The sequence below is a fragment of the Schistocerca nitens genome, chromosome 9, assembly GCF_023898315.1.
Source record: "Schistocerca nitens isolate TAMUIC-IGC-003100 chromosome 9, iqSchNite1.1, whole genome shotgun sequence".
Lineage (NCBI taxonomy): Eukaryota > Metazoa > Arthropoda > Insecta > Orthoptera > Acrididae > Schistocerca > Schistocerca nitens.
The window spans coordinates 178513033-178538556 of record NC_064622.1 but is presented as its reverse complement, the minus strand read 5'-3'; the positions used below and the strand labels follow the sequence as shown (position 1 = coordinate 178538556).

Genomic DNA, 25524 nt, shown 5'->3' with positions numbered 1-25524 from the left:
AGGGATGTCTAAATGAGTCCTAGTAGGGCAGCTTAGTGTCATCAACAAAGATTCGTGCTCCGCTGTCACTACACAATGCAGGGGAGAAGCTATTATCGAACTATCAGTAGGATTCAGCCTGGCCAAGGAACAATGTCGAAGAGTGTTAGCCATTCTGCGCCAATTTTTTTATGCTGTCATATCTGTAGTGGAGAAAGGAAAGACGAACTGGTCCAGATAATACACTGTTTCAGAACTGGGGAATGTCCACCAATTAGCCAGCAATCATATAGGGTATCACTGCCTGAACGATGGGTAATCTGTGAGGAAGTGGAGAAGATGACATCATTGAACCATCAGAGATTGCTCGGTCTTCTCCGGTGACCCTTTTGAAGAAGGATGGCACATTGGAGTTCTGTGTTGTCTACCACCAACTGAACAAAATCATGAAGAAAGGTGTCTGTCCATTGCCGCGCATTAACGACACTCTGGAGTTGTTGAAAGAAGCAAAGTACTTCTCAATATGGACATGCAGATAGGCTACTGGAAAATACGTGGTTGACAATGCTACCTGGAGAGAGTCTGCCTTCATAATTCCTAATGGCATCTGTGAACTCAAAGCTATGCCATTTGGATTATGTAACGCTGTAGCCACTTTCAAACATATGATGGACAACCTGCTTCACACCAGATCTTGAAGTTTGTTCAGACTGCAGCTATCAGCCTGAGACTGAAAAGTGTTTCTTCATGGCCTAAGATGTAAAAATCTTGGACCCTCTATCTAGTGTGCTATGATGGAGCTCTTCCCGATCCAGAGAAAATAAGAGCTTTCACAGATTTTCCAATTACTCAGCACATTCATGATGTGAAAAGATTTCCAGAAGGTGCTATACTACCAGTGATTCATAAAGGACTTCTGTACCAAGCCACTGCAGAACTTATGCAGGCAGATGCTATATTTTCCTGGAACAAGGAGCAAGAAATATCTTTCCTTGTCCTTTAGGTGGTGCTAATATCCATTCCAGTTCTAGCATTGTGAGACAAGAATGCCAAGATAGAATTTCATGCTGACATTAGCGGTTTTGGGATAGGGACAATTCTGGCACAATTTCAGATATATGCTGAAAAGGTGATAAATTATGCTTCCAGAGTACTTCCCAAGTCCAAGAAGAATTGCTCTAGAATCAATAAGGAGTGCCTTGCATTTGTTAGGTCATCAGCAAGTTCTGAACATATTTATTTGGCAACATATTCACCATTGTTATGGATCACCATTCCCTATGCTGGCCAGCTAGCATGAAGGGTCTGTCTGGTCAGATGGCAAGATGGGCTCTGAGGTTTCAGGAGTCACAACAGTATAATACAAAAATGGTGCAAACACAAGGACACTGACTGCCTTTCAGGGACTCCTTTGTCGGAACACAGCAATGTGAATGAAATCTCAGTCATTGGTGCATTAAATTATATTGCTGCTGTACAGAGTAAGGAGCCATTGTCGCTGAAAACCATAGAAGTCTTGAAAAAATGAGAAGCCTGCCAAAGGAGGATTCCAGTTACGAGGAACCATGATCTGTGGGACAAAAATGGATCCTCGTCATCCCAGTTCATCAATGACCAACTATCCTGAAACGTTTCTACAATGCTCCATTATCTTATAACCAGGGATTCATGAAGACTAGACAGAATCAGATGTACGTATCACTGAATAGGTCTCCACCAATCTGTTGGACACTATGTGAGCCACTGTAAGGAATGCCATGCCACAATTATGCCGACTAACTGAAAGAGCCATAGAGTACGTTTCTTAGAAAATGGCCCATTTTAAATCAATATCTGGGTGGTTATGACCTTAGCTGTTTTGCATTCAAAAAATTGCCAAGGTGGTATATATAACTGTTACACCCAATTCTGCCAGTTCATGACTGCCAATGGTTGATGGTTGGGACTCTGCCACTATGTTAATGCAGTTCCCACACTTTACTGTGGTTCATAAAGTTCTGTGAATAATATGTTTCCACAACCTCATTGAAAATGCTGTTGCACTAGGAAAAGACCTACACTATGATCTCTCTCTCTCTCTCTCTCTCTCTCTCTCTCTCTCTCTCTCTCTATATATATATATATATATATATATATATATATATATATATATATAACAGAGGGAAACATTCCACGTGGAAAAAATATATCTAAAAAGAAAGATGATGAGACTTACCAAACAAAAGCGCTGGCAGGTCGATAGACTCACAAACAAACACAAATATACACACAAAATTCAAGCTTTCGCAACAAACTGTTGCCTCATCAGGAAAGAGGGAAGGAGAGGGAAAGACGAACCATATATATATATATATATATATATATATATATATATATATATATATATATATAAGAAAGATGATGAGACTTACCAAACAAAAGCGCTGGCAGGTCGATAGGCACACAAACAAACACAAATATACACACAAAATTCAAGCTTTCGCAACAAACTGTTGCCTCATCAGGAAAGAGGGAAGGAGAGGGAAAGACGAAAGGATGTGGGTTTTAAGGGAGAGGGTAAGGAGTCATTCCAATCCCGGGAGCGGAAAGACTTACCTTAGGGGGAAAAAAGGACAGGTATACACTCGCACACACACACATATCCATCCACACATACAGACACCAATATATATATATATATATATATATATACTACGTAGTATGTTTACACTCGAGTGTTTTTGGCAGCATCTGCTCTTTTGGGCAGTAGTAGCAGCCTGGTATGACCCATGCACTCATCCTGTCTGTATAACATTGGATATAAAAATACAAATTAAGCTAATCTCTATATAAAATTTATAAAAGGCAGTGTCCCAACTGACTGACCCTAGCCGAGACCACTAATGACAGAAACTTGAAATTTGAAAAGGGGGATTCATCTTATACTGTAGACATCATTTAAGAAGGGATTGTTCATAATTTCTCTCCTAAGGGGGTTAAATAGGGGCTGAAAGATTTTTGAAAATATGTTGCTGTTAAGAGAATTTTGAGGCTAGACCTATGAAAAGTGGTATTTAGTTTGTCAGTCAGAAATGAAGAACTACTTGTTACAGCAATTTTGGAAATTCAACCACTAAAGGGATAAAATTGTGGGTGAAAGTTTTTTTTTAAAGTAAATCATTAAAAAAAACTACAAAACATTTTTAAAGCTACAGCTATAAAATTTGGTATATGATTTCTTGGTTTGAACTAAAAAATATATGTTTAAGTGATTTTGGAAATTCAATCTCCTAAGGGTGCGAAACAAGGAATGAAAAGTTCTGTGAAATTATTTCATTTTTGAAGCACTTTAAAAGCTAAATAGATGAAAATTTGTATTTGGCTTCTCTGTTAGAAGTAAAAAATATGTTTTTTGCTACTAAGGGAATGAAATAGGGGATGAAAATTTTTAAGAAAATATTTATTTACATTTTAAAAAAATTGAAGCTAAATCTATGAAAATTGGTATTTTACTTCTCAATTAGACGTAAAGAAATATGTGTTAGGAGATGAAAGTTTCTATAGAAATATCTCAAGAAGAATGAAAAAGCCATGATGAACAAAAACTTTGGTCTCCAACTACTAGAATCTCTTTTTGGTCAGAAGTACATTCGAAAAAGGCTACACACGTCTGCGGCCTTCATCAGTGCCAAAAGTTTACATGATGATCTGATTTGTGAATAACATAAACATCAATTAAATGAAAACAAAAATTTCTGTTCAGGCCATACAGTCTATGCATGTAAAGCAGTGGACACTAAGCTGGTAACATTTAAAAGGGAAACATTGTTAGCATACATTTCGAAAAGTTCTTGATTGATTTAATTCAAATTTTTACTCAATCTCCTAATAAACATTGGGATGAACTTAGGCTATGCTCTTTAAAAGTTAGTCAAGAAATATAGACATAGGCTATATATTTTGTAATAAATGTTTGAAACCAGTTATTGACAAAATTATTTAATTGAATAGATAAAAAATCTACTCACCAAGTGACGGCAAAACACACACATAAAAGACGGTTGTAATTGGGAAGCTTTCAGAGCCAGTGGCCCCTGCTTCAGGTAGAAGGGTTGTCGGGGAAGGGAAAGGACTGGAGAGGTCTAGGAAAAGGGGTGGTTTTCGAGAAAGTCACCCTGACCCGTGGTTCTGGGTGACTTTCCCAAAAACTACCCCTTTTCCTAGACCTCTCCAGTCCTTTCCCTTCACCCCTTTTCCTTCCCCTTCAACCCTTTTGCCTGAAGAAGGAGCCACTGGCTCCGAAAGCTTGCGAATGACAACCGTCTTTTATTTGTATGTTCTGCCACCGCTTGGTGAGTAGTAAATGTTTGGATAGACATAGGCTACATATTTTTTAATATTAACATATAGTGAACAAAAATCTTGGAAAGTTCTTCACCAATTTATTTCATATTTTTTCTCAATGTGGTAATAAACATTAGGACAGACATATGCTACATCTCCTAAGTGGAGGAAGAGGAGAAGAAGATAAACAATGATAGAGGAGAGGATATGGACAGAGAGATCAGGAAGAGGCAAATGAGAATGTATTCCAATTCCCATACATATTTAGCAGTTGCGAAACATTGTTGGGTTTGCTAGTTATCTATATTTTCACAAAAAGGTCTTCCATCACACATTCAGAAAAAAAAAACTTTGAGGTTAGTAGTTTAAGAAAATCTACAATATGTTGCATTTATTTACTATGTATAAACCTGTTTTGTGGGTGCTGAACTCTCTTGCCCTGAATTGATAGAAGTCGGAAGGCTTCAGACCACTAATGTTGTACATCTAGCAATTGTTAATTTTAGTGGTCTATTTGCTGTGCAGTGTTGTGTTAGTCATTACATTGTACGTGTCATGAGTACTACATAAGAAAGATATGACTTGCTTGCCTTCTGCATCACTCCTTTTCACAGAGAAGTCCTCGTGCCTAATGGAGTGGGCTTCTTCCATTCCCTTCATCCTGTACTCTTTACAGTCAACAAAAAGTTTACAAAATAAAGATTTTATCGTTATCCACGAACAAATAATTAAGTATTTGTCTTTACCTCATGATTTTTTCTTGTGTGCCATTATCAGTAAATGATTTATCTTGCCTCATACAAAACTGTTTCAGTTAAGCAACAGTGAATTCACAGGAAACTAGAAAAATATTTTAGTGGAAATTTCATGTTTCATTCCTTTTGTTTTCATTCCTTTTATTGTGGTTTATGTCATCAGAAGGACAACTGTTTCCTCTTCATAATGTGAGTGATGGGACAGAGCCCTATGGTGTGTTGATTATTATTTGTCCCTCATTGATGATGCATTCATATAAAACTGGATATCAAGACTCTGTGCTTGCTAATGGCTAAAGACATGTAAAATGTGATTGTGTAAATCAGGTGTGCTAGATGTAACACAAAAATTATAATTTGCATATTTTGTGTGTGTGTGTGTGTGTGTGTTGAGATGTCAGTGGAAAGGCAGTTTTGGAATTCAAATTATGATTCGCCTTTCTAGTACTTACTAATGAAACTATCCCATAATTACTAACATAAATTGTTGTTCTCCTATTTCAGCCAAAATACATTCAGTCTCTCTTGAAGCAAGCCGAGCGTCGCAAGAAAGAACAAGAACGTCGATATGAACGTGAAGTACAGCGAGAACGAGAGGCAGAAGGAGAACAGTTCAAAGATAAAGAGTCATTTGTCACTGCTGCTTATCGAGCAAAGCTTGAGGAATTTCGCAAAATGGATGAACAGGAAAAACATATGGAACATTTGGAAGGCAAGTCTAGTTGCTGTCATGTGTATGTCAAAAGCTGTTGCTATAATTAACGTTCACTGCAGACTGTTTTGGTCTTGAATCTATGATGACTCTGAATCTGAGGCAATTGTTGTAACTTACAGAAACACCTTTATTTTCCTAGGGTCATTCTAGATTTTATTTTCAAAATCTAGTTTTCATAACTAATGGAATACAACAGGTTTTCTTATGCTTATGAACATGATTTTCCTCCTCCCACTTGCTCCATTTAACAGGAATAAGAACCTTGTGTGAAAAGTTGACTTCCTGTTAATCTCAGTTTAAGAAGATGTAATAATTCAATTTCCAAAGAAAGCAAGTGTTGACTGGTGTGGATATTTCTATCGGTATAATAAGTTGTCGCTGCAAAACACTGAATCAATTACAGAATGATGGTGCAAGCAAAGCCATCATTGGTGTCGATCAGTGCAGTTTCCAGAGAAATGTAGAAACACACTAGGCAATATTGACCCTGTGGCTTACCTTATTAGATAGACTGAAGAAAACAAATATATATTTTTAGCATTTGTAAATTTAGAGAAAACTTTTTACAGTGTTGACTAGACTGCATTCTTTGAAGTTCTGAAGATAGCAGGGACAGGATACAGGGAGTGAAAGGTTATTGGCATCATGTGTAGAAACCAGACTGTAGTCAAAAGACATGGAGGGTAGTAGTGGTTGAGAAGAGAGTGTCAGTCAGAGCTGTAACCTCTCCCCAATGTTACTAAATGTGTACAGTGAGCATATAGTTGAGGAAGTAGTGGTGGAATTGAAGTTCAGAGAGAACAAACAAAAATTTGAGTTTTCTTATAAAATGTTTAAGGGTTAGTAACCTTGCCTGAAATATTTGTCAATTGTCTCAAGTGCAATTTTGTACAGAAGTGAAACGAGGTATGAAAATGCAAGATAAATAGATCAGACAAGGAAGAATAGAAGCTTTTGAAATGTGATGCTACGGAAGAAAGGTAAAGATTAAATGGGTAGATTGTGTAACTAATGAGGTACTGAATTACATTGAGGCAAAAAATAAATTTATGGTTCAACTTGACTGAAAGAAAGGATTCGTTGATGGTACATGCCCTGAGGCATCAAGGAATTGCCAGTTGGTAATGGAGGAAAGTGTGGGGGTTAAAAATTCAAGAGAGAGGCCGTCCTTGACTGCAGTAAACAGGTTCAGGTGGATGCAGGTTGAAATACACTACCAGAGAGAAAAATTAATACACCCTTTAGGAGGTTTTCAATTCACTCAAGATTTATTTTTGCAGCAGTAAATATGGAGTCCATAAAATGATTACACTTACAGAACAATAGTGCAAGCAGTTCTGATGTACCAGGCATCAACTCGTGCTGGAATACCCACATTAATATGTGGTGTAACCTCCATGGACAGCAGTGCGTGCACTGACTCTGGCATCCAGTCGATTATACAGATGGCAAATATGTCCTTGGATGTGTTATTCCATGCCTTCTGGACCTGTTCTTGTAGTTCTCTGAGAGTTGTTGGTTGACAAGTTGCACAAGTCACTTCTCACCCACCATGTCCCACATGTGGTCAATTGAAGACAAGTCCAGAGAACATGCTGACCAGGGAAGTTGCTGCACATCCTGCAAAGCACATCAAGTTTCATGAGCAGTGTGTAGGCGAGCATTATCCTATTAGAACAACACATCACCATCCTGCTGCAAATATGTCAAAAGGACTGATCTAACAACATTCACAACACATACCCTCCAGAAACACCAAAGGTGAACAAGAGTTGTAGCTTATAGCAGCCCAGACCATAACACCTGTGGCGTGGCAGGGTATCTTATGTGAATGCACTCTGTGAGACAGTGCTGACCAGGTCTGTGTCTTATGCGCGTATGACCATCACATGCATGCTGGCAGAATGTACTTTCATTCCTGAAGACCACGACAGGGCTGTCGAGCCATGCATGTCAGTGCTGTGGTGGGAGCAGAAGAAGGGGTGGAGATTGCTTGCCTGTAGTCCCACTGCCAATAATAGCTTCTCGACAATTCGTGTTGACTTGTCTGGGCTCACAAGCCCTCTTATCTGTGCTGTGGCAACTATATGACCTGCCACTGCTGCCCTTAACAGTATTATGAACCCAGCTAGCGTCTGTGCTGCATGGATGTCCAGAACATTGTCTACGGGAGTGAAAATGTTCATGTGACCACTGATACCAGCATTGTTACACAACTGAAACAGCACTTCCAACTTGTGCGGCGGTTTTCTGAAAGGATTGGTTGTAGGTAGCATGAGTGCATCTCTGTGGCATGGTTGTGTGCTTGCTTCACATGTTTGCACCACACTGAGCGTAATGGCTGTGAACGTTCCCTATTAAAGGGTAGACAAAATGGTGCTTGTGGTAGCTTTGCTACTATCCTATGTGTCTGCGGACAATGCTGAAAACATTATCAGTACATCTGCTATCCTTCATGTGGTGTATTCCATTATTGGATCAAAATCAACACAGGATGCTGCAAATGTACACAAAATTTTTGTGAACAACAAAAATAAAGAGAACGAGGAGTGTAAACAAAAGAATTTTGTGCAGTTTCTTCACTGTAAGTAATCACTGTGGTGTCACCGCCAGACACCACACTTGCTAGGTGGTAGCCTTTAAATCGGCCGTGGTCCATTAGTATACGTCGGACCCGCGTGTCGCCACTGTCAGTGATAGCAGACCGAGCGCCACCACACGGCAGGTCTAGAGAGACGTCCTGGCACTCGCCCCAGTTGTACAGCCGACTTTGCCAGAGATGGATCACTGACAATTACGCTCTCATTTGCCGAGACGATAGTTAGCATAGCCTTCAGCAACGTCATTTGCTACGACCTAGCAAGGCGCCATAGCATTTGATAATTAATATTGTGAAGCATGTACCGTAACGAGAGATGTTCACCAATTGTGGATTAAAGTTAAGTATTCCAAGAACTACGTTCTTTTCTCTATAGGATAATTACTTTACCTTGTTCCAGACCTCACGCCAGTCTGCGTGTAATTAAACGCGTACATTTGGCCTCCTCTAGCAACACAGTGTTGGCTCTTCTGCCAACACTACAATCACACTCCACAAAAACGTGAAGGTGCAGCCAAGTGTGCATGCACGTGCTTACAGGGTACCTGTTGTTGTTGTTGCTGTTGTTGTTGTTGTGGTCTTCAGTCCTGAGACTGGTTTGATGCAGCTCTCCATGCTACTCTATCCTGTGCAAGCTTCTTCATCCCCCAGTACCTATTGCAACCTACATCCTTCTGAATCTGCTTAGTGTATTCATCTCTTGGTCTCCCTCTACGATTTTTACCCTCCACGCTGCCCTCCAATACTAAATTGGTGATCCCTTTATGCCTCAGAACATGTCCTACCAGCCGATCCCTTCTAGTCAAGTTGTGCCACAAACTTCTCTTCTCCCCAATCCTACTCAATACTTCCTCATTAGTTATGTGATCTACCCATCTGATCGTCAGCATTCTTCTGTAGCACCACATTTCAAAAGCTTCTATTCTCTTCTTGTCCAAACTATTTATCATCCATGTTTCACTTCCATACATGGCTACTCTCCATACAAATACTTTCAGAAATGACTTCCTGACACTTAAATCTATACTCGATGTTAGCAAATTTCTCTTCTTCAGAAACGATTTCCTTGCCATTGCCAGTCTACATTTTATATCCTCTCTACTTCGACCATCATCAGTTATTTTGCTCCCCAAATAGCAAAACTCCTTTACTACTTCAAGTGTCTCATTTTCTAATCTAATCCCCTCAGCATCACTTGACTTAATTCGACTACATTCCATTATCCTCGTTTTCCTTATGTTGATGTTCATCTTATATCCTCCTTTCAAGACACTATCCATTCTGTTCAACTGCTCTTCCAAGTCCTTTGCCGTCTCTGACAGAATTACAATGTCATCGGCGAACCTCAAAGTTTTTATTTCTTCTCCATGGATTTTAATACCTACTCCGAACTTTTCTTTTGTTTCCTTCACTGCTTGCTCAATATAGAGATTGAATAACATCGGGGAGAGACTACAACCCTGTCTCACTCCCTTCCCAACCACTGCTTCCCTTTCATTTCCCTCGACTCTTATAACTGCCATCTGGTTTCTGTACAAATTGTAAATAGCCTTTCGCTCCCTCTATTTTACCCCTGCCACCTTCAGAATTTGAAAGAGAGTATTCCAGTCAACATTGTCAAAAGCTTTCTGTAAGTCTACAAATGCTAGAAATGTAGGTTTGCCCTTCCTTAATCTAGCTTCTAAGATAAGTCGTAGGGTCAGTATTGCCTCACGTGTTCCAACATTTTTACGGAATCCAAACTGATCTTCCCCGAGCTCGGCTTCTACTAGTTTTTCCATTCGTCTGTAAAGAATCCGCGTTAGTTTTTTGCAGCTGTGACTTATTAAACTGATTGTTCGGTAATTTTCACATCTGTCAACACCTGCTTTCTTTGGGATTGGAATTATTAAATTCTTCTTGAAGTCTGAGGGTGTTTCGCCTGTCTCGTACATCTTGCTCACCAGATGGTAGAGTTTTGTCAGGACTGGCTCTCCCAAGTCCATCAGTAGTTCCAATGGAATGTTGTCTACTCCGGGGGCCTTGTTTCGACTCAGGTCTTTCTGTGCTCTGTCAAACTCATCACGCAGTATCGTATCTCCCATTTCATCTACATCCTCTTCCACTTCCATAATATTGTCCTCAAGAACATCGCCCCTGTATAGACCATCTATATACTCCTTCCACCTTTCTTCTTTCCCTTCTTTGCTTAGAACTGGGTTTTCATCTGAGCTCTTGATATTCATGCAAGTGGTTCTCTTATCTCCAAAGGTCTCTTTAATTTTCCTGTAGGCAGTATCTATCTTACCGCTAGTGAGATAAGCCTCTACATCCTTACATTTGTCCCCTAGCCATTTTGCACTTCCTGTCAATATCATTTTTGAGACGTTTGTATTCCTTTTTACCTGCTTCATTTACTGCATTTTTATATTTTTTGCTTTCATCAATTAAATTCAATATTTCTTCTGTTACCCAAGGATTTCTACTAGGCCTCGTCTTTTTACCTACTTGATCCTCTGCTGCCTTCACTACTTCATCCCTCAAAGCTACCCATTCTTCTTCTACTGTATTTCTTTCCCCCATTCCTGTCAATTGTTCCATTATGCTCTCCCTGAAACTCTGTACAACCTCTGGTTTAGTCAGTTTATCCAGGTCCTATCTCCTTAAATTCCCACCTTTTTGCAGTTTCTTCAGTTTTAATCTACAGGTCATAACCAATAGATTGTGGTCAGAGTCCACATCTGCCCCTGGAAATGTCTTACAATTTAAAACCTGGTTCCTAAATCTCTGTCTTACCATTATATAATCTATCTGAAACCTGTCAGTATCTCCAGGCTTCTTCGATGTATACAGCCTTCTTTTATGATTCTTGAACCAAGTGTTAGCTATGTTTAAGTTGTGCTCTGTGCATAATTCTACCAGGCGGCTTCGTCTTTCATTTCTTAGCCCCAATCCATATTCACCTACCAGGGTACCTAATGTATCCCAAATCCAGGTACTGTTTATAGTTTAATGCTCTGAAATGGAGCAGCCTCAGAAGGTATATTAAAATATATTTCACAATAATGGATTAAGCCTACAGAATTTAAATTATCAGGATGCTTTTCAGTTATTCCCCACATGGATTCACATAAGAACACTTGAACTTTTTTGGAACTGTTGATATTGAGGTGGTAGTCAGTAATAAGGCTGTGACTTGAAATGCTGGTTAGCTCCATGTAGGAGACATAGGGGGACCTGGTTTCTGCACAATACTGCTCTTATGGGCTATTGTAAGCTCATTGTTCAGTTCTAAGGCTGTCCAATCAACTTCAATATGATTTTCCTATTCTGATGCCTGCGCAGTAAAAGGGAATCAGCAGAGCAGCTGCACCTTTGCTATTGAATCACCCTCTCTATGTATATTTCTATTATGCTTTGATGCATTTTGATAGTTTTGAAGATAGGTGTTTTAATTTTGTAAATGTCTCATAGAATGCATTAGAATACCATAACATATGTGGCACCACTTAAGCAAGGGTTTATGAACAAGGAAAAAATAAGCACGTGAAACATGTCCCATTACCTTTAGTTACTAAGAATTTCCTTGCTTGCTGACAGCATTTGGGAGGTAGTGTTTTGTTAGCAAGTCTCTTTTTGTGAGTATATTGCACCTCAGTTAGTGTGTGTCTTATTTTCTTGTGAATAACTGTTGCACACTACTAGTCTGACTGTAGCACAATATCAATTCATTATGCAGTTTATTAGCAAAAATTTGGAACATGAGCTTATGGTGTAAATGATGGAACTTACTGCATCAAAACACTAATCAAGAACAAAATCTGTGTAAATCCAGGCAAAGGCATATTGGTAATTTCAACAGAGCATTGTACAATGGTATGTTTACTTGCAAATACTTAAAAATCAAGATGGGGCTGTTTCTTTGCATCTGTCAGCCAATCATAGCATAGCACCTGTGATGTCCTGTAACAGTACCATTTCATTGTGTGAACTCATAAATGGGATGGACTGAACACACATGAAAAACATTAAATATCTTAAGTTCATGGTTTGAAACATGAGAAATAGTCAGCCCGCAACAATGCTAACATATACCACATTCAAGATCTCTACAAAATGCTTCATTTTAGTAATGCTTGTTGTGATAAAGTGTCAGGAAATGTGACGTCAGTGTCAAAAAATGGTACCTTAAGACTTTATATTGGAATTAACTTTTGGTGCTATTTAGCATTTGTTTATGAAAAGGAAAGGAGATAACAGTTTGTAAACTTTTTAGAGATCCCTGACACCATAGTACAGATCAGTAAATCTTGCAGCCTTACCCAGTATGGAAAGCATGAGCTGCGCCTTTCAGAACCCATAAACTTTTTAATACACCTCCTTGCTCAGACCTGGCCCAGTGCCATTTCCTTCTGTTACAAAAATATGTCATTCGTGGACAGTTTCAAGAAAGGCAGATCTAGGAAGCACCTGTGGATACAATTACCAACAATGTTGAACTTCCACTAAATAATTTGAGAGTATACGCCAACTCATACTATTAGAAAATCACCTGTGTATTGAGATGATGGTTGTTTAAGTTTTTATTACGACAGAGTCCATTTCTTTCTTAAAACTTTCTGAATAATCTTGATACATGATTTGAAAAATAATTTGGTGATATATTCAAAGGAATAAAACTGCAAGAAATAAAATTTTGGTCAGAGTGTGCATGATAAACAGTAGAGTAACCAAAGAGTGAATACTTTGTGCTCATACTAATTTATTTTTAAGATACAGATGACTCTCCTTTCATCAGAAATCCTGCTGTGATTATTAAGTTTCTGATATTGGTATTGCTATGCCATTTTTGTCTATTCTCTCTGAATTTGCGTTGTGCTGATATAAAAGAATGTTCTCCTATTTTGAAACGGAAATTTGTACTTTAATTTCATTTCTGTTTAAGAAATCATGCAGAATATGCCCGTGATATAACTTTGTTTATTTAATTTCAGTTTCCATCAGCGGAAATATTTATATGTGCTTTTTTTTTTTTTTTTTATACAGCAATAATGGATGTTTCCAAGCAGAAGGATCTCAGTGGATTTTACAGGCATTTATATCGTCAGGCAACTGGTGAGTCTCCAGCATCCAATTCAAATGTAGTAAAAGTTAAAGAAGAACCACCAGATCCTTCTCCCTCTTCATACAATGAGGAAGGTGACGTAAAGGCAAAGGAGAACAGTAATAAGGCCATTGCAGAAGGTATGAAAAATTTCTTTCAAAGTGTCAGCTAAAAGTATAATTTCAGTTATTTCATGTTTCACATTGCCTTTGCCTAAAACCAATTTCAGACAAATTACATTGTAATTTGTGCTGTCAAAAATGTGTTGGCTGCTGAGACAGTTAAAATTGTGTGTGTTGTTTGCCAACTGTGGCATTTTGGGATTGGATCTGTTTTGAGATGGGGGAATCGTGTGCATGTACACTGCAAATATGTGTAGATACACATTTACATATAAACTGGCTACTTTTTCTTTTGCAGTGCAATGCTGTACTTTGCTATTTCAAACATTTCAGGTTTTACTTTAATTTCAGTAAGACAGAAAATACAGATATGCCACAAGTCTTGTCGATTTCCAGCCTGGTTATTCTATGTTTGTACAGCCAAAGACAGTTTTACTCTGCCTAATGCTGTGTTTCAACTTAATGTTTTCATATCATACCATATGGAGAGCCATGCTGTGCATGTAGCAGTAGTAACTTCTTTGTGGACATGACAGCTAAATCAAATGCTACTTCTGTCCACATACTCTGATAATCCAAAACACCACAGCCCTAAGCAAGACTGAATGCCACCTCTTGATGCTGCCAGTGTGTGATACACTAGGGGAAGTACATGAGCAGCACATAGACGAATGGAGAATCATTCTATGTAAGATGTGGGGATGGTTGGGGAATCCACTGACATAAGCAAATTTGACAAAGAGCAGATTGTTACTGCCCAGCACTTGAGGATGCAAATAGTGAAGGTGGGTGGTTGTTTGCCTGCTGTTGTTGGTAGCTCCTCTGAAAAGTTGTTGATAGACAGAAAAACCATGAGTATCTGGGTGTAACACTCTGTACGTATGTGAAATGTAATGATCACATAGGCTCAGTAGTGGGTAAAGAAGGTGGTAGACTTCGGTTAGTTGTAGAATACTGGGGAAGTGCAGTCAGTCTACAAAGGGGATTGCTTACAGATCACTTGTGTGGCCAGTTCTAGAATATTGCTCAACTGTGTGTGACCCTTACCATGTAGGAGTACCGTATTTACTCGAATCTAAGCCGCACCAGAAAAATGAGACTCGAAATCAAGGAAAAAAAATTTCCCGAATCTCAGCCGCTCCTGAAATTTGAGACTCGAAGTTCAAGGGGAGAGAAAAGTTTTAGACCGCCCCTCCAAATCAAAACAAAGTTGGTCCCTTGTAACGTGAAACACAATTGAGGTCGAATGGATGAAGATACAGCTACAGCCATTGCTATGTGTCAGGTGCTCCGTCCGTATTTATACGGGTACCCTTCCTTTTTTGCGTGCTTCGTCTGGTTTGAATCGATTGTTTATTTTGCTTTGACCTGATAAGTGCCATTCTCTTTGTCATAGGGGTTTACGTCACTCTAAGCTGAAAATGCATTATTGTACTGTGCCATGCATTGTTCGTCACATTCCGATAATGAGTGTTTACGACATGTCGCCGCTCGCGGCATGGTTTGCTTTGCTGCGTGCTACCGCGGCTTAAAAAACAGAGGAATTGTCTCATAAGCGAAACAATGGCAAGAGACTGATATTTGCTGTTACTTACACTGCTGCCTTCTTTGATAATGATCAACAAGAACCAAATAATAGGCTGCGTATGATAGAAGATGTTCTGAACGAGACTTTAGCGAAAAATTTTCTCAGTTTGAAAATCTTGGCAGACGCCTCTTTAGTACATTACATTCTGCAAAGAAATTAGAGTCATCTTAGATTTAAAAATCTAGTCAGTTGCCGTGCTTCATTTCTGACTATATCAGTATTCAGCATAAGAATAATACGAATATAAACATGACACGATATGTATATTCTTCCGCGTTTGCTGTTGTCTCACTCTAGTTTCGTAGTTTATTAGGCAGACAGGATTTAAATGAGATAGCAGCAAACACGAAAGAATACATGGTATAATGTTTACATTCTTCTACCTTTCTTTTAATTTATTTACTGACGCATAGGTTTTGGTGCCAGTATTTATCTTTGTGCCTGCAAACCATACCTGTGTAGTGCTACATATATTTGATGGCAGAAGTTAGTTGTGGCGGCACCTACCAACATTTTTCAGAACTTCCGCTTACTTTGCACTCGATTCTAAGCAGCGGACGGTTTTTTGGATTACAAAAACCGGAAAAAAAGTGCGGCTTAGATTCGAGTAAATATGGTAATGGGATTGAATGTCTACAGGGAAGGGCAGCACGAATAGTCACAGGTTTGTTTGATCTGTCGGAGAGTGTCTGAGAGATATTGAAGACACTGAACTGACAGCCTCAGATGTACTCTATCCCAAGAAATTCTACAAGAAGTTTCAAGAACCGGCTTTAAATAATGACTCTAGGAATCTGCTGCAGCCCCCTATAAATCGCTCACATAGGGATCATGAGGACAAGATTAGAATAATTATGGCAAGCACGGCGGCATCCAGACAATCGTTCTTCCCATGCTTCATACGTGAATGGTATGGGAAGAAACCCTAATAACTGGTACAATGGGACACATCCTACGCCATGCACTTCATGGTGGTTTGCAGAGTATTTACTCGAATTTAAGCCACACTCAAATCTAAGCCGCACCTGAAAAATGAGACTCGAAATCGAGGAAAAAAAAATTTCCCGAATCTAAGCCGCACCTGAAATCTGAGACTCGAAATTCAAGGGGAGAGAAAAGTTTTAAGCCGCACTTCCAAATCGAAACAAAGTTGGTCCATTGTAATATGAGACACAATTTAGGTTGAACGAATGATGATACAGCTGTAGTAGTTTGGTTCGAGTCGTAAGCTTAGCAGTTAAGCTTTACCAGGTAGCCGTTGTTATGCGTCAGGCGCTCCGTCCGTATTTATACGGGTACCCTTCCTTTTTCACGTGCTTCATCTGGTTTGAATTGATTGCTTATTTTTCTTGGATCTGACAAGTGCAGTTCTCTTTGTTATAGGTGTTTCCGTCACTCAAAGCTGAAAATGCATTACTGTGCTGTGTCATGCACTGTTTGTCACATTCTGAAAATGAGAGTTTATGGCCTGTCACCGCTCGCGGCATGGCTTGCTTTTGTGCACGCTATCGCCGCATACAATTAAAAAAAACAAAGAGAGGAATCGTCTCATTAGCGAAACAATGGCAAAAGACAGCTATTTGTTGCTACTTATACTGCTGCTTTCTTTGATAATGATCAACAAGAACCAAATAATAGACTGCGTATGATAGAAGATGTTCTGAACGAGAATTTAGTGAAAATTTTTTCCATTTGAAAATCTTTGCAGATGCCTCTTTAGTACATTACATTATGCAAAGAAATTAGAGTCATCTCAGATTTAAAAATCTAGTCAATTGCCGTGCTTCATTTCTGACTGTATCACTATTAGGCATAAGAATAATACGGATATAAACATAACATGGTATGTATATTCTTCCGCGTCTGCTGTTGTCTCACTCTAGTTTCGTAGTTGATTAGGCGGACAGGATTTAAATGAGATAGCAGCAAACACGAAAGAATACATGGCAAAATGTTTATATTCGTATTATTCTTATGGTGAAGAGAATACTGCATGTGATTCACAATTCATAAAAGTTCCTATTAGCAACCATTTCTTCTCACAGTTAGGAAAAAATTCAGAAAGTAGAGTTGGCCATATTGACAAATATCCCAAACAGTCTTGCCAGTCGGATTTTCGTAGTACATTGAAATGCTGCTACGTTCGAAGAGGAACAATACGGAATTTGTATTTACTTCGTTCGATAAGATATGAAAATGCAGTGGTCGAAACTCGGGGCGGAGAAAAAAAAACTCGTCTTCCACCTTTTTTTTATTTATTTACTGACGCAGAGGTTTTGGTGCCAGTATTTGTCTTTGTGCCTGCGTAGCGCTACATGTATTCGACGACAGAAGTTAGTTGTGGCGGCACCTACCAACATTTTTCAGAACTTCCGCTTACTTTGCACTTGGGATTCTAAGCCGCAGGCGGTTTCTTGGATTACAAAAACCGGAAAAAAAGTGCGGCTTAGATTCGAGTAAATACGGTACATGTGATGTAGAGTAGGCAGCAAGGTATTGGCCACCTATGTCTCCTCACAGAATGAGGAACGAGGAGTTTGCCCTCTCTGTAAAGCAGGACAAGTGGTGGTATATGGTGGACCTGATGACAGAGTAAAATGTTGCTGCAGGCACAAATGTTTCTGAACACACGGTTCAGTGCACATTGTGGAACATGGACACCCCAACAGGCACCCTGTACGTATTGTCATGCTCACCCGATGACATACTCAGTTATGATTGCAGTCACGAGATCATCAAGATTGGACTGTAGACAAGTGGAAATGTCACCTGGTCTGATGGATCACATTCTTTGTTACAAATGGTTGATAATTGTGTCCAGATGCGTTGTCATCCCAGTGAACAGCTGCACAAAACAAGTACTGGGCTATAGATGCAGGCCAGTGGGGACAGTATTATGATATGGGGGGCATTCACCTGGTCTTCTATGGGACATGTAGTAGTAACTGAAAGCACTGTGACAGCTGCAGACTATGTGAACATTATTCTGGACCATCTGCATCTCTTCACACTTGATATCTTTCCCATTGGTGATAGATAATTGTCCATGTCACTAGCACGGAATCATGTTACATTGGTTTGATGAGCACTATAGTGAACTCGTGTTGATGTCTTCAGCATCAAATTTGTCTGAGATGATCCTGACAGAACACCCGTAGGATGCTATTGGTCATAATCTCCACGCTCACAAACCACCAGTTTGTAATTTAAAGGATTTTCGTGACCTGTGTGTAGATCTCAAGTAATATTGTACCTTCAGAAATCTTGCCAAATCCATACCATGCAGAATTGCTGCTGTATTGCATCCCAATACGTGCTACTGAGCAGGTGGAACAAAATTGACAGATGTGAAGGTAATTTCAGGGGTACCCCAAGAAAATGTAATAGTGGGGTGGCGATTCTTCTGGAATTGTTGGGGAATTAAATTTCACGTGGAAAAATTGGGGAAATCTCAAAGAATTTCAGGAATTTTGTAAAATCTCAGTGAATTTGTGTTTTGAACCTAACATTGAACCTAGGAGTAACCATCCAGAGAAATGTTAAATGGAATGACCAAATAAAAAAAGTAGTAGGAAAAGTAGAAAAAGCATATGCTAGACTGAGATTCATAGAAAGAATACCAAGGCAATGTAACTCATCCACAAAAGAAATGGCTTACAAAATGTTTGTTCAACCGATTCTTGAGTATTGCTCATCACTCTGGGACCCTGAACAGGTAGAAGTAATAGAAGAGATAGAGAAGATCCAACAAAGGGCAAAGTGTTTCATCACAGGGGCATGTAGAAAGAGCGAGAGTGATCCATTGAAGCTCAACAAACTCGAGCAGCAGAGGTTACCACAGAGGCATTGTGCGTTGTGTAGTCGTTTACTGTTGAATTCTGAGAGAGTACATTCCAAGAAGAGTTGGACAACATATTACTTCCTACTACATATATTTTACGAAATGGCCACAATGAGAAAATTAGAGCTGCCACATGCCATCTACATCTACATTTACATCTACATTTATACTCCGCAAGCCACCCAACAGTGTGTGGCGGAGGGCACTTTACGTGCCACTGTCATTGCCTCCCTTTCCTGTTCCAGTCGCTTATGGTTCGCGGGAAGAACGACTGTCTGAAAGCCTCCGTGCGCGCTCTAATCTCTCTAATTTTACATTCGTGATCTCCTCGGGAGGTATAAGTAGGGGGAAGCAATATATTCGATACCTCATCCAGAAACGCACCCTCTCGAAACCTGGCGAGCAAGCTACACCGCGATGCAGAGCGCCTCTCTTGCAGAGTCTGCCACTTGAGTTTATTAAACATCTCCGTAACGCTATCACGGTTACCAAATAACCCTGTGACGAAACGCGCCGCTCTTCTTTGGATCTTCTCTATCTCCTCCGTCAACCCGATCTGGTACGGATCCCACACTGATGAGCAATACTCAAGTATAGGTCGAACGAGTGTTTTGTAAGCCACCTCCTTTGTTGATGGACTACATTTTCTAAGCACTCTCCCAATGAATCTCAACCTGGTACCCGCCTTACCAACAATTAATTTTATATGATCATTCCACTTCAAATCGTTCCACACGCGTACTCCCAGATATTTTACAGAAGTAACTGCTACCAGTGTTTGTTCTGCTATCATATAATCATACAATAAAGGATCCTTCTTTCTATGTATTCGCAATACATTACATTTGTCTATGTTAAGGGACAGTTGCCACTCCCTGCACCAAGTGCCTATCCACTGCAGATCTTCCTGCATTTCGCTACAATTTTCTAATGCTGCAACTTCTCTGTATACTACAGCAGCATCCGCGAAAAGCCGCATGGAACTTCCGACACTATCTACTAGGTCATTTATATATATTGTGAAAAGCAATGGTCCCATAACACTCCCCTGTGGCACGCCAGAGGTTACTTTAACGTCTGTAGACGTCTCTCCATTGATAACAACATGCTGTGTTCTGTTTGCTAAAAACTCTCCAATCCAGCCACACAGCTGGTCTGATATTCCATAGGCTCTTACTTTGTTTATCAGGCGACAGTGCGGAACTGTATCGAACGCCTTCCGGAAGTCAAGAAAAATAGCATCTACCTGGGAGCCTGTATCTAATATTTTCTGGGTCTCATGAACAAATAAAGCGAGTTGGGTCTCACACGATCGCTGTTTCCGGAAACCATGTTGATTCCTACAGAGTAGATTCTGGGTTTGCAAAAAGCATGTCCTAAAATTCTACAACAGATCGACGTCAGAGATATAGGTGTATAGTTTTGCGCATCTGCTCGACGACCCTTCTTGAAGACAGGGACTACCTGTGCTCTTTTCCAATCATTTGGAACCCTCCGTTCCTCTAGAGACTTGCAGTACACGGCTGTTAGAAGGGGGGCAAGTTCTTTCGCGTACTCTGTGTAGAATCGAATTGGTATCCTGTCAGGTCCAGTGGACTTTCCTCTGTTGAGTGATTCCAGTTGCTTTTCTATTCCTTGGACACTTATTTCGATGTCAGCCATTTTTTCGTTTGTGCGAGGATTTAGAGAAGGAACTGCAGTGCGGTCTTCCTCTGTGAAACAGCTTTGGAAAAAGGTGTTTAGTATTTCAGCTTTACGCATGTCATCCTCTGTTTCAATGCCATAATCATCCCGGAGTGTCTGGATATGCTGTTTCAAGCCACTTACTGATTTAATGTAAGACCAGAACTTCCTAGGATTTTCTGTCAAGTCGGTACATAGAATTTTACTTTCGAATTCACTGAACGCTTCACGCATAGCCCTCCTTACACTAACTTTGACATCGTTTAGCTTCTGTTTGTCTGAGAGGTTTTGGCTGCGTTTAAACTTGGAGTGAAGCTCTCTTTGCTTTCGCAGTAGCTTCCTAACTTTGTTGTTGTACCACGGTGGGTTTTTCCCGTCCCTCACAGTTTTACTCAGCACATACCTGTCTAAAACGCATTTTACGATTGCCTTGAACTTTTTCCATAAACACTCAACATTGTCAGTGTCGGAACAGAAATTTTCGTTTTGATCTGTTAGGTAGTCTGAAATCTGCCTTCTATTACTCTTGCTAAACAGATAAACCTTCCTCCCTTTTTTTATATTCCTATTAACTTCCATATTCAGGGATGCTGCAACGGCCTTATGATCACTGATTCCCTGTTCTGCACTTAAAGATTCGAAAAGTTCGGGTCTGTTTATTATCAGTAGGTCCAAGATGTTATCTCCACGAGTCGGTTCTCTGTTTAATTGCTCGAGGTAATTTTCGGATAGTGCACTCAGTATAATGTCACTCGATGCTCTGTCCCTACCACCCGTCCTAAACATCTGAGTGTCCCAGTCTATATCTGGTAAATTGAAATCTCCACCTAAGACTATAACATGCTGAGAAAATTTATGTGAAATGTATTCCAAATTTTCTCTCAGTTGTTCTGCCACTAATGCTGCTGAGTCGGGAGGTCAGTAAAAGGAGCCATCATGTGGCTTGTAGAGTATTAATGTAGGTACGCTCATAATATTTTGGCTCATCAATGTATTTCAATGTCTCGAACAGTTTTTTCACACTAGAATTGATCAGGTTCGAGTTGCAAATGACAGGAAGATTCAGTTCACTATGCACTCAATTACAGATTTTAGAAAACAGTGACATCCAGGACTATACATAAATGATTTTAATCATGCTGTGAAATGTTATGGCTCATTTAAGAGTTGTAACTGTGTCAACAACTTCACTAACAGTATGTCGCACTAATGCTTTTCGTGATCATGTTTACCTGCATTTTTCGTTACAGTCATCTTCTCATAGTTTCTTGAAGTTGTCGATGTACTCTGCAATGCCTGTCCTTGTACCATGTGACTTCTTTTCCATCTGCAGAGGATCAGGGGCCATAAGAGAGCTCACATCTATGCCATCTCGCTACAAAATGACATAAATGCTTTTTGAATAACCTTACAACATTGGGTGCACAGATATCTTACCAGGCTAGCATCCCTGAGGTGAATCCCACTACAGACCAGAAGAGAAAGTAATGACATTTCTCTTCAGCTTCTTTCAGCTGTTTCTGGGCGTTATCATTGTAGGCAGCACCTCTTGTTCCCTGCCTTTCAAAACACCGCCAAGCCATGATGCCAAAGCAAAGGCAACCACTTCACAACAGGTGGACACAATCGCTGTCGCTCCTTGGTGATGTTCTGTGTTCACATGTTTTGTTTCAACGCTGTACAATCATCAAACCAACTCATGCACTGTTGGAAGAACCAAGTACAGGATGTACATAAAGCCTGGGAACACTTTCAAATATTTATTGCTCAAGTACCAAACATCGTACAGATATCATACATATGTCATTTTGAAGAGAAACCCTGAAAGTTTTTTTTATGTATACAGCCACAGAGCAGATTGGTAATTTGCCGATAGTCAGCGCTAGTCACAAACAAAGCAAGTTCAGGTGTGGAGCAAGCTTTCTGTGTGTTCGAGTTCGACAAAAACAAGTGTGCTACAGCTGTTGAACAGATGTTTTGAACAAAGTACAGTGAGAAACCACCAACAAGGAAGGCCATTTACCACGGGCACAACAAACTCGTTATGACGGGTTGCATTGTGCCCGGCAAACAGAAGTGGACATCCCAGTGTGAGTGGAGTGAATGTGGAGTGTGTACGAGTGACATCCATAAGGAGTCCAAAGAAATTGGTGTGTCGTGCATCCTGTGAACTCAAAATGGCTCCAATGACTGTGTGGAAAGGCCTGAGACAGAAGCTGTCTATGAAACCATTCAAATTGGAGCTAGTGCAGAAGCTCAATGACAACGACAAAGACAAGCGTTTTGAGTTTTGTTCACAGTTGCAACAATTGAATGAGGATGAGGATGGCATTGTGGATTGCTTAATTTTTAGTGATGAAGCCACTTTTCACACTAATGGGAAAGTGAACAGGCATAATTGTCGAATCTGAGGTACAAAGCATCCACATGAATGCATTGAATTTGAGCGTGATTCCCTAACAATAACGTTTATTGTGCCTTATCACATCAAAAACTGTAGAGGCCATTCTTCTTCGCCAAGAGCGCTGTCACTGGATATTCCCACTTGGACATATTGCAGCAATGGTTGATGCCTCAAATGCAGTCAGACTCTCTGTTCATCTTTCAGCAGGATGAGGCTCCACCCCCTTTTCATTGTGAAGTTCATGGGTACCTGAAGAGGTATCTGCTGCATCGATGGATCGGCTGTGCTACAGAAGGGGACAGCTGTTTCGTGAAATGGCCTCCCCGATCACCAGATCTCATTCCGTATGACTTTTTTTTTGTGGGGACACATAAAAATCTGGTGTATGTACCGCCTGTACCACGTGATGTAGCAGAGCTCCGGGAGAGAATATGGAAAGTGACTGCCACAGTTGATGATGCCATGCTGGGATGGGTATGGCAAAAATTCGATTATTGTATTGACGTCACTCATGGTTCGCATATTGAATGTTTGGAAAAAAACTTTCAGAGTTTCTCTTCAAAATGCAATATGTATGACATCTGTACACGGTTTAGTTCTTGTGCCATAAATAATTGAAAGTGTTCCCAGACTTTATGTACACCCTGTATATAACATTGTATGCATGATCATATTTTATCTGATTGTGAAGAAGATGTGAAACGTGTATTTCTAGATGAGTAATGTATTCCACCACAACTGTACATCACAGTTAAAGATTACACCCTTATCTTCTGGTGGCATCAATTTATATCTTCTTTAAATTATTAAATACTTTGTTGTACAGTGTGATTCAAAAAGAACACCACAACTTTTAAAATCGAGAACTCTACAAAGAAGAAAAGGAGAGCTACTCTCTTTCTGTCATTGATTGAAGGAAGCTCTGAAGTTTCATTTGGGTGCTCATTTGGTCACTAGGAGTGCTGTTGGTCACATAACCTTATTTCTTTTGTCAGTACAAAGATGGCTCAACAAGAACCTTTTTGTGTTATTGAGTATGGCAGAAGGGAAGCGACGGCAGTTGTTCAGTGTGCATTTCAAATCAAATATAATGTTCAGCCTCCTGGATAGGTGCTGTATTGTACATTGGTATAAACAGTTCACAAAGAAATGGTGTTTGTGCAACGGGAAAAGTTCCGGACGGTCATGCACGAATGAAGAAAATGTTGGCTGCATTCAGGAAGCATTTGCTCAAAGTCGACCATTTTGAGACTCCTAAGGAAAAGGTTAGTATTGAAACCTTATCGTCTATTTTCTGTGCCATTTCAGCCAGTGAAATTTTTTGTCCTTTTATCTTTGAAGGTACAATTGTAACCGGGCAAACCTATCTGGAAATGTTGCAGAATTGGCTGTTCTCTCAACTCGAAGAACAAGCAGATAAATTCATATTCCAGAAAGATGGTGCACCACCCCATTGGCACTTACCTGTATATGCCTATTTGAATGAAAGGTACCCACAGCAATAGATCATCCACCAGGCAGCTTGTGACAGAGCACTTCATAACTGGCCTCCAAAAACCTCTGATTTCAGCCGCTGTGAATTATTTTTCTGTGGGTTATGTTAAAGATATGATGTTTCGACCACCTCTGCCAGCTAACACTGTGGAACTAAAAGAAGGAATAACTGGAGCTATCTGGACTGTTATCCTGGAGATGCTATAGAGAGTGTGGAACAAGTTCAAGTATCGGGTTGAAGTCGCTCAAGTGTCTGCAGGAGGTCATAGTGAACATTTACGAACTCATTTTCTACTGAAAAAGATCTTTAGTAAATACTCTCACCACTGGTTAATTATCCAAGATTCCCTCTGTGGTGTCACCGCCAGACACCACACTTGCTAGGTGGTAGCCTTTAAATCGGTCGCAGTCCGGTAGTCTACGTCGTACCCGCGTGTCGCCACTATCAGTGATTGCAGACCGAGCGCCGCCACACGGCAGGTCTAGTCTAGAGAGACTCACTAGCACTCGCCCCAGTTGTACAGCTGACTTTGCCAGTGATGGTTCACTGACTACATACGCTCTCATTTGCAGAGACGACAGTTTAGCGTAGCCTTCAGCTATGGCATTTGCTACGACCTAGCAAGGCACCATATTCAGTTACTATTCTGAACAGATAATATTGTGAATCATGTACTGTCGAAAGCGACATTCATCATTAATGGATTAAAGTTAAGTATGAAACTAATTACGTCCGATTTCTGAATTCTAATTCCTTTGCATGTTCCAGACCTCACGTCAGTATAGTTCTTCCCTCCTCATGCCAGCCTGCGTGAGCTAGAACGCGTGCATTTCGGCCTCCATTCCTAACATGGTGTTGGCTCTTCTGCCAACTACAACATTAATATGGCGCCTTGCTAGGTCGTAGCAAATGCTGTAGCTGAAGGCTACGCTAAACT

At 40.0% G+C, this 25524-nt stretch overlaps 1 protein-coding gene across 1 annotated transcript in view; it reads left to right on the top strand.

Annotated features, from left to right (window-relative positions):
* The window catches only part of LOC126203805 (nuclear speckle splicing regulatory protein 1), a 67315-nt gene that overhangs the window by 27559 nt on the left and 14232 nt on the right, over positions 1-25524 (top strand). Inside the window, exons 4-5 of the mRNA XM_049938172.1 lie at positions 5562-5769; positions 13397-13594. Coding sequence (XP_049794129.1) covers positions 5562-5769; positions 13397-13594 — 406 coding nt within the window. The remainder of the gene's footprint in view (positions 1-5561; positions 5770-13396; positions 13595-25524) is intronic.